This window comes from Rhododendron vialii, chromosome 12a, assembly GCF_030253575.1.
Source record: "Rhododendron vialii isolate Sample 1 chromosome 12a, ASM3025357v1".
Lineage (NCBI taxonomy): Eukaryota > Viridiplantae > Streptophyta > Magnoliopsida > Ericales > Ericaceae > Rhododendron > Rhododendron vialii.
The window spans coordinates 25223844-25234514 of record NC_080568.1 but is presented as its reverse complement, the minus strand read 5'-3'; the positions used below and the strand labels follow the sequence as shown (position 1 = coordinate 25234514).

The 10671-nt window shown below is 38.3% G+C and overlaps 1 protein-coding gene across 1 annotated transcript; it reads left to right on the top strand.

The window, feature by feature from the left end:
- The first annotated feature begins 2943 nt into the window (after nucleotides 1-2943).
- Nucleotides 2944-5502, top strand: LOC131311713 (uncharacterized). Its single transcript, XM_058339269.1, has one exon. It carries the CDS (start codon nucleotides 3443-3445, stop codon nucleotides 5054-5056), a length of 1614 nt encoding a protein of 537 aa, XP_058195252.1. The 5' UTR covers nucleotides 2944-3442; the 3' UTR covers nucleotides 5057-5502.
- Nucleotides 5503-10671: the final 5169 nt, after the last annotated feature.

Sequence of the window (10671 nt, the reverse complement as noted above, 5' to 3'; positions counted from 1 at the left end):
GACTGTGTTCTACCTTTTTTTTCTTTTCTTTTTTTATTTATTTATTATTATTGGCATGGAAAAGCTGGGAGTTTGGTCACTGTTTTGATCTCGAACCCACTTTTTCTAATTTTTTGTCCAAATATAACTTTGGTGATTAAGAATAAGTTGCTAGTATTAATTTTAGTTAATAGAAGGGACTCACAATTTGATGAGTGATGTTTAATCTCCATATTTGATGAGAGAGAAAGGTTGCAGGTGGAGTGGAGTGCAGTTACTCTTATGCTCATGGGCAGAGTTCGATTCATGAAACACCCATCCTCCTCCTCAAATCCCCTAGGATAGGGTAAATTAGATTTAACAAATAAAAAAAAAAAAATTTGAGAGAGGAAGGTTCATCAAATTTGGTGCTCTCTTTTGGTGGGCGGGTCAAGAGCATATTTTTTCAACATTGCTCATCAAAAACTTGAAAAATAGTACTCCAATTTGATGAGTGGGTTGGAGATGCTTGCTTCTATTGTTGCTACTACCAAACTAGAATCTCATTGAAGTTCATTAAAACTTTTCATGTTCTGGTGAGTTTCCCATGTTAAAAATGCCAATCTGGGGGAATTTACAGTTCACTTCCATGTTCAATCTTGCTCATCTTTTTCTTTTTTTTGCTAAGTACAATCTTGCTTATCTAATACAGACAGTCATATAAGGTTGGGGTCATTGTTACTGTCTTAGGTATACCCCCAACTATTATGACTCGTCAATGCATTTTGAGTAAAATAAAAAGCTTAGGCTCCGTTTGTTTTGATGTAAAATATATGTAAAATATTTTTTCAGAAAACAAACTTCAAAACATTTATTTTTTGGTATTTGGTTGACACTTGAAAATATTTTCAGAAATCAACAAAATAGTGTAAAGAGAGAGAACGGGGGGAGGGGGGCTCAAACGGTGGAGAGATATGAGATTATTAGAATTGAACGTGGGTCAGGACTGACGATTGAGGAAACTGATCAGTGAGAATTGCAATAGAAGGCAGCGAGTTCATTTCGGAAAATAACTTACGGAAAATTTAAGGATAAGTCATTTTCATCAAATTGATGAAAATGTTTTACATGTAAAATATTTTCCTCATTTTTGATACAACCAAACACCGAAAAATAGGTAAAACATTTTACAGGAAAATATATTACGTCCAAACAAATGGAGCCTTAATGCTTTGCAAAATGGATGCATTTGTCTCAGCTAAAGATAAATCAAATTTAGCATTGGGTACGGCCCCTTAAATCCTCTATACCGAAAATCTCTTGTACCCACCCATGTATTTCGGGTTTTTAGATTGTGTGAGAATTGTTTAGTATTTTTTTAATTAAAATTGTTATGCGATTCAACAGTCGAAAATGCACCGCTACAGAGGTATGGAATGATTTGGGTGAACCTCATGGTAGGGACAGGTTAGGAGGGACCTGGGGGGCTGCTGTCCCTTCAAGGGACAGCAGCGTGCTGTCCCGGCCGAGAGGGCCCCGCTCCGGTCTCACTCCAACGATCGGAAACGTTCACTTCGTAGAGCTCGTCGAGTTGAAAGGTATGCAAAAAATCAGTTTGATCGGATATCTTTAAGTGCCTGATCGGAACACATATAACTTTCCAATAATGGGTTTTATTAGATGTGATTTAGTGTTTCGGATCTATTCTTTTCAAGACGAAAAGGTTTCAATGAGGCACTTAATGATATCTGATCGAGCTGACTTTTTACATATTAGTTCAACTCGAGGAGCTCTACAAAGTGAACGTTTCCGATCGTTGGAGCGAGACCGGAGCGGAGCCCCCTCGGCCGGGACAACACGCTGCTGTCCCTTCAAGGTACAGCAGCGCCCCCCAGTCCGTTTAAGAGTAAGGGGTGATTTGGATTGTTGTGTGAGTAGCATATTTGTTACTTAAATTATCATTGGTTTACACTGAACCAACCAACACACATAATGGAGATCCGAATCACACTGGTGACTATAAGGAGCATCGAAATTGTGTCAGCTTCATTTTTCTGGACAAATGGAGAGGGGGGATGGGAGGACTTTGTTTGGTTTCCACATGGAATTGGAAAATGAGCATCACAAAAAAGAAAAACATTCAACAGAAGACCAAAAAAGTATATCCGCATAAATGGTTTGACATACCAAACGGCAGTGTTTGGTTGCCATGGCAAGAAAAGTCCTTGCCTGGTAGCCGACTCAAAATGTGAGAGTTGGTCGTGTCTTTTCGTTCCTCGGCCGCTGGTTCGAAACTTTCTGGTTGCTCTCAATTCTTATGGGATAGTTTATTCAAGGTTTTGCGGAGTCTTTAATTGGGCCACCATTAGTGCACGGCCGAATTGATTCCTCCAAAGTTAATTGAAGTGCATGTAAACAAAACTCACCCTGAGTTATAAAAAAAAAGGCAGACAGAAGCAATAGAAGCCATTCTGGAGGACAAATATAAGTACAACCGAGGGGTATAATTCACAGATGGCAATGACTTCATCCGAATATCAGTTAAAAACCTTTGCAGGAACAAAAATTCAATAATTGATTATGCTCTTACTGATAACCAAATACACTTATTTTCTTTTAGGACATTTTGAAATAGTAGTTTGAACAAATTGAAACGGCTCTTATTAGGCCCAAAAAATAAATTCCACGCAATCTGCTGTGGATCTAGGCTACACCAAATGGCGTATGATTGTTTGGATCCGAGGAGCATATTGAGCAAAGTCATTAGAGGGTTGTAGTGAGCAATTTAAGCTGTCCAAATGTGTTTTCAACTGTTTAGATTATTAAAAAAAAAAAAACTTTTTTTCTGAAAGAATTTGTTTTAAATTCAAACCTTTAACTGTTGAAATAGACGGCTAAAATGCTCACTAAAACCCTACGGTTCTTTGGCATATTTCTTCTTGAATGAATGTCCATGGCACGACTTTAAAGTGCGAACAAGACAAAGGAAAGCAAACATAAGTTTGGAAACTGCTAAAGTTTCCAGTGCATTTCATGTACTGCACAACTCAATCTTAGCTTCATTGTGATCCTCAAACAATCCCCCCAAATCCTGGCCGTACGATTGGAATATAGCGGAATTCACTCTCAAAGAACACACGTGCCCCTGCTATGCTACCCCTCCTCTTCTCTTGTTCTGTTTTTCGTCTCTTCCTCCAATCCCTGGTTCCATGCACAGAATTCTCCTTCCGCTCCATCACACCAACAAGATGTATTTGAGAGAGAGAGAGAGATAAAAAGTGTAGAGAGAGAAAAAGTCACGGTTTGGGCCTGTTGATGGTCATCATTACCGACCCATCTCTTGAAAAGGTTTGATTTTTATTGTTTTCAACTCTTCAAATTTTGAACATTCACGGGAGGCACAAAGAGAGGGATTAGTAGTAGGGCATGGCAATGGAATTCAAAGGGTCTCTCCTTTTGATGTGGGACGTCTGATCTTATACTTATGCGAAACTGTCACATCTCAAACACTTCAATCCAACCAAGAAAATTAACTCAGCGATCTGTGTTCATCCAGTTCCCAGATTTGAGCTATCAAGGTTTTTTTTTTTTGTTCTTTCATTTTCTTGATCTGGGTTCGTTTCGAATTCCTCGGTTTATTCACATCTGGTTGGAAAAGAATGCCAGCATTGTTAGAGAATTTGAGCCAGAAGCCAATTTTACTGATCTAGTTTCCTGTATTGGGGTTGCCTGGTTTTCCAGTGATCGATCAAGTGAATCAATGGAGGAGGAGTTGAGGTTTGTGTGCAACAAGAGCTGTGATGTGATCAAGAATTCAGCTGGAACAGGCGAGAAATTTGAGCCCCATGTGAGAAAGCTGTCTTCTTTCTTGAAGATGAATGGAGGAAATTGCAAGGATTCATCAGTGTGTGAAATCGGAGGGCAATCTGGGTATGGGCTCAGGGAAAATCCCAAGAAAACATGGAGGGCAGGGGTTGGGGTCGGTGGTTCAAAACTGCCTTTACAGCAACAGAAGGATCAGATTTGCAAACAATGTGGAAAAGGGTTCCAGTCGCTGAAAGCTCTCTGCGGCCACATGGCTTGTCACTCGGAGAAAGATAGGGTTTTGAGAGACGATCATTCCTGGAGTACTACCAGCGAGAAGAATCAGAAGATAGGTTTCGATAGCCAATCGGATACGGAGGCCGAGCCGGTGGGTCCGAGGCAGCGGCGGCGGCCCAAGAGGGCGGCAAGCATGAGGTACAAGAGGATTTCTGTCAGATCTTCTTGTTCATCTGCTGTATCCGAGATTGATCACGAACAAGAAGAGGTTGCCATGTGCTTGATGATGCTGTCTAGGGATTATGGGAAATGGGTTGGCTTTGACTTAGCTGGAGAGTCTTCTGATAACAATTCTGCTGTTTTAGAGACCAGGCCATCCCCTAATATTGAAATGAAAATCAGAAGAAAGCAATCAGCCCTGGATTCTGTCAAAAACAGTGCTGAGAGAAAAAGGAACTTGAAATCTGGTGGAACTTGGGAGTCAAAGGCAGTTCAGTTTGAGAATTCTGATTCTGGCTACTCCATGAACGAGGCTAATAAGGTGGATTCAGATGTTTCTGCCGATGGGTTTTCAAGAAATGGCAGTTTCAAGAAGCAGAAAGTGGAAAACGGATCTGGATTGGTGAGAGGCCTTAACAAAGGAAAATTTACGGGTATCGAATCGAAGAAGGGTTTGGCCAAGGGAAAAGGGTATGGTCAGAGTACTGGAAATGGTTCAGATTTCGTGGAGTTCAATTCAAGGAGGAAGAAACACGAGTCTGGTAGCAAGAAGCAGCAAGATTTTTCCTTGAATGAGAAGAAATCGAAGTCGAAGCCAAAGAAAAGCAGAGGACATGAGTGCCCAGTCTGCCACAAGGTTTTCAAGTCGGGCCAAGCATTAGGGGGTCACAAGAGGTCTCATTTTCTTGGAGCTTCTGAGGAGAAGAGCAATCAGATAGTACTACCAGTAGTAACCAGACAGGAGTTTTCTGAACCTCCTGATTTGATTGATCTCAATCTTCCTGTTTCTTTGGACGAGGAAGAAGCAAATGAGCTCTCCCAGTTCATGCCATGGTAGGTAGGTGCAAGCAAGCCTTGCTTGAATCAGAGGTATGTTTTCCCGTAGCCTGTGTTTTCGATTACTACGAATTCGTGGAAGGATTCACGGAGAGAAAAGATGTCGAGGCTTTAACGATATGAAAATTTTACATGTGTGAGTGAGTACCTTAAAAAAAATTCATTTCTTTTTACCGCTATGAGTTCAATCGATGGATACAAATTCAAGATCCAAACGCAGCCGAGGAGTGTACAGACAAGGTGTTTTGTTCTAGTTCAGCAGTTGCTGCTGAAATTCGAATGCTTCCCTTTTCATCCCTATTTTTGTATGTTTCAAGAAAAGCTCTATTTTTGTTTTGAATCGTTGGTATCATCATCATCATTTATATAAAATCTATGTAGCTTTTTGACCTTAGTTCGTATAGTGAATTTAGATGGGAATATTGGTCTTCAATTTTTCCATCTTCCAGTGATGTTTGATTTTAGAAGTCTATACAACTGCATGTAACAATTGACCTTTTTGTCGGCCTAGAACTTAGATGTTTGCTCAATTCTAACGTCTCATATTCGATTCTCTTTAACAATAACTGTTGGGGCCATCTCACCCCAAAGCGTAAATGTGTAAAACGACTGTAAGAGAGGTTGTAGAGATTGGTCCAAGGTATGTGACGTTACATGTAGTATTACAGCTGCATTACCAGAAAAATACAAAAAAAGAATTGACGTTTCATGATGAGCTTTGAGTCTTTCCATTAGTTTGGAAGTTATGTCAAATCCACCAAATTCAAGCACAGTCACAGTGATTGTGCTTTTTCTTTAAGTGTCACGCCGGCTTTAGTGGGAGCTGGAAGAAGAGTCATCCTGGGATATAATGCTTGCCAGTTTCAATAAACCAATCATCCGGTATCCGGCTGGTTTGGTTTGGATTTTCTGGGAGGTTTTTCAGAGTAATGAACGGAGAGAAATAATAGATAAAGAAAATTTATTAATTGGAGACCATACCCAATGTATTTTGAGACCCCAAAACGAAAAGGGCTCTCCAAACCTCAGGACACGGTCTCCGATAAATTTTCTTTAATCTATTTATCTCCACTCTCATTATTCTAAAAAACCTCCCTCGAAACCTAAACCGAACAAGACCGGATACCAGATGATTGGTTTGTTGAAACTACTTGCCAAGCATTTTATATACACCTATGTGCTTTCACATTCGAATCTTTTTTATTAAGAACTATATGTATGCTATAGTATATATTAGAAAAATGTTGGATAGACATTAGGCAACGAGGAAGTCTTCTCTCTTGAAGTTTCTTCTACTTCCAAACACATCCTCGGGCAAAGCGAGCGCTATTTTATTCACACACCCCTGAACAGCCGGCCAGCACTACTCACCTTACGCAAGGCCCACGCCGGAAAATTATTCTGTTAGTGCCTCGGAGTTTTTCTCCACCGGACATTGTTGTGTGGCCGAAGAGAGAATGTATGGACCTCATCATAATGTGCGGTAGATAAAGAGCCCGGGGCACCACGTGACCGTGCCCCAGGCGCATTGAATAATTACTCGGCCTAGATTTCAGGTTGATGCTGAAAACTTTTCATTTTATTGAATTTGAAATTTTATCGTTCCCAATAATAAAAATCAGCTTAACTGAAGTATCATAAGTGTTAGATCAAATTATTCATTTTTTAAAATAAAAAAAATTTGCGGACTAAAAATTCCAAACAAAATGATAATTCTTATTATCGAAGTGAGACTCAGAGTGGGCTCCACACAAAGTGTTTACTCACTTTTTAGGGTGCATTCTTTTTAACTTAAAAATCGAACTTATTTTGATATTTTTTTTTACTTTTTGTTTAGTTTTTCATCGTAATTTTTGAGATTAATTATTTGTCTCATCAGAGACAAATGGGAAAAGTATAAGAGTATGGATCGATGTGAAAGATTTCAAATAAGATAGCACTTGAGACAAATAAAACAGCTTTTTGATATTTTTTTCGTCTTTAGTGAACTTTCTTTTCTTTTTTTGTCATAATTTTGTACTTTTTAGGCTCCTTCGTTGAGACAGATGATTAATCCAAAAAATATCACACGAATCTAATAAAAATTCAAAAAAGACGAATAAAACACACCAAATGAAAAAGAAAATTAAGTTAAAAAAAATGCACCCTTAGGCCGGAGAACAAAAACTACTTCAAAAAACATGCTTTTGTTTTTTCCTTTTTAAAATTCTACCTCATAGACTCATAGTAGTGAACTTATTTTTCCACGTACCTAGAGACTATTGACATAGGTTTTCTAGGGCCCTATTTGAAGAAGATTTCTTTAGGCCATAAAATTGGGTGGGTGTCATTCTGGCTACCAACATCCAGAAGGACTTGCAAAGCAGTCTCAACTACTTGATCAGTAAAAGTTTCAAATTTTTTTACTATTTCTTTTTATACCGCGATGTCCGGGCCAGCTTATGCGCACTTCGACTAATTCTGGAGCTCTAAGTAATTAACAATCAGGCAAACCTCTAGAGCGTCAAGATTTGAAATGTTCGACTTTCGTGAAATTCGAACTTGCGACTTTCATAAGAAACAAGTCCTTTAATTGCTTCCTCATACGTACCCATTTGGCCAAACTCCTGGGTCGGTAAGTTTCTGTTTTTATTAGTGGCTCCACTGGTACAGAGAATAATTAGGGAGGGGGGTTGAGTGACTTGCAAAATTAAAGATAGGACAGGGTTAGTTGGAAAATTATGAGGAATCATAGTCAGTAAATATCTTAAAAGATTACAATTTTTTTTTTTTAACAGGGAGTGTCACCAAACTTGGAGCATGACAACCCATCTTGCTATATACCCACATGAAGAGAGAGAGAGAGAGAGAATTTTCTAGCAAAAATAACTACATGTCGGACTATTTTGCTCTGAATGGAATTAGCAGGTGAACCCATGCGGCGGCTATGTGCATCTATCTATATTATCATACTAGCAGGAAATTCGTAATGTGCGTGCAAAATACGAGAGGACATTAATTGCATTGAATTTTAAACATAATAAATAATTTCACATGGTATCAGAGCAAGGCCTATTTCACCTCATATTTAAAAAAAACAAAAAAACAAAATCCACACTAATCGATGACAGACTAGCAAAGAGGCTTCACGGTGATAGATCTAAAAAGAAGCTTCACGTGACAGACCTCAAACGCGGCTACACGGAAAGGGGAATATATTAAGGAAATATAGTCTCAATCGCTTGGGAGTGGAATAGTATTAGATTGTTGCCACCAACTCATCTAAAAACTTAAGTTGTTAGAGAGTGGTAATTTTATTATTTAAATTCTCAACACGGCCCCTCACGTATAGCCAGAGACTCTCCTCATTAGATTGTTGACTACTAACTTATCGAAAAGCTTAAACTGCTAGAGAGAGGGGTACTGGAAGCTAAAAGTTGCTTTCGACCAAATAAAAAACGTAGTATGTTTGTCGCAAATAATTGATTTTTAAAAGAGGGGAGTAATACGTCCGTCGTAAATAATTTTGATTTAAAAAACACACACTATAAGTATCATAAATAACATCAATCATGCCAATAATCGAATTTTTTTTTCAGAAAAAGGAGAGTCATGAAATTGAAGGGAACGTGCAGTGTGAAACTATTATGTAATAAATTTTTAATTTTCTTATTTTATTGGATACGAAACCTAAGAAATTAAAGAAAATATGGCAAATGATGAAATAATTGAACTAATCATTTATGTGTAAGTCCTTATTGAGTTATACTTACCTTTTGTTAACCACTTTTACTTTGTCCAGTTCATCATTTTTTTTCCTCAAATTGTCCTAGAAAAACTTACCTAATAGAGAATTGACACTTCTCCTCATGTAAGACTTCTCATTAATTCATCATTCTACTTAATACTATCTCTCGGGTGCTATCAACTCTTCTGTGCCAGTCCATAAGGAGCTCTCCTCCGATTTTAATTGATGTCCCCGCAAATGGGCGATGGAATTGATCCCCATGACTAATTGAAGGGTGCGTAATCTAGCATAAACACCTGAATTATAATAAAAAAAAATTCAATTTACTTAACACAAACGTACTTTTGTAGTATAGTTTAGCTTTTAAACTTTAAAGACTTTTCAACCAAAAAAAGCAAAAGGAATCAATTGGTCTTTAGCCACAGGGGAGTCTGTTTAGCTGCCTGATGTAAACGCTTGATGAGATTAGATATATGTAGGAATAAAAATTCTACCATGGGCAACGATGCCAAGGGCTGAATGGTCCCACACAATAATCCGAATAATTCTCTAATTTTAAAATGATTTTTTGAGTAATTTTTATAAAAAATCAGCTCAATCGAATAACTGAAAGTGCTAAATCTAATTTTTCATTAAGAATTCAAGAAGCATTTGCAGTCTTCTGATTGAGACAACTTTTTAGGAAACTACTAAAAAAATTATTTCAAATTATCCAGGCCGACTCATAAGTTTTGAAGGCCGGAAAAGAACCTCTTGAACGAGGCCTCTCTATATTTTTCATACAAAAGGTGGAGAGTTGGAAATGGTAAAAGAGGAGCCTCAAGGTATGTCATATGCAAGTATTTTTTATCCACAGTCGTCGGTCGTTGTATCCCTTCCCTTCGAGTCTCAAACGTCCAGCGTTTTTTATTTTATTTTATTGGCCTCTAGCATTTCTCAGTGTATGGCCTATGAGAGTTGATAATCAGTGTTTCTAATTAGTAATTCCACCGTTAGCCCTATTTTGTGGCTTCTAAAGTTCAATTTGGTCTATTTTGTGTAGAGCAGGCTTAGTGCAAATTTTTTTTTGGCCATACATACATAATTTTATACACCAATTTTCCTATCAGGCATCTCTGATTTTAAATAAAATCTGCACCTCTCTTTCCCGATCGAATTGCGACGATTCGAGCCGCTTAATGTGTTCAAATTGTGATTTGAAGGGTATCCGCAAGAAATCGTCCAAAAAAAAAAGACTGGGAAGGGCTTGATTTGAGCAGTTTTTTACTGAATCGTTCAATAAAAACTATTTGGACGAAGCTCTTTTTGGTCTTTTATTTTTTTTGCTGATTTCTCGCGGGTATCTTTAAAATCACGTTCTAATCACATTGAGAGGCTCAGATCGTCGAAATTTGATCGGAAAAGAGAAGGTGCAGACGGTGCGGATTTTAGAGGGTGTGGATAGGAAAAAAATTGTAATTTTATAGAGAGAGAGAGAGAGAATTTTGGGTCCCTCATTTTTTAGCATTTTTTGGGGCCCCAAATGCATGTTTCTATTGTCTCTCTTCTAAGTCGGCCCTGCAAATTATGGAGCGGTTCGAATAGTTTACGTAGGACTGCAGCCATCAGTATCCTATCGGTACCTTTGCCACTGTTACCCGTGGTCGAGTTGATCTTGGAACAATCAATTTGGAAACACAGCTGCATGTCGCATTCGAATGCAACTATTGCATGGTACAAAACTACAAATAATGTCCATATATATACCAATACCAAAGGTCTCATGAGAAGTTTTTAGGTGTCAAGTGGGTACTACGTGTCAGGATCCATCGGCAATTCAGACCGTTCAAACATGTTTTGGACGGCCTAGATTTATTCCTCCTCTCTCCTCTCATCCCATCACTCTCTCT

What these genes read in the sequence shown, in the direction of transcription:
- LOC131311713 (XM_058339269.1), top strand. Translation starts at nt 3,443, where the DNA reads ATGCGAAACTGTCACATCTCAAACACTTCAATCCAACCAAGAAAATTA.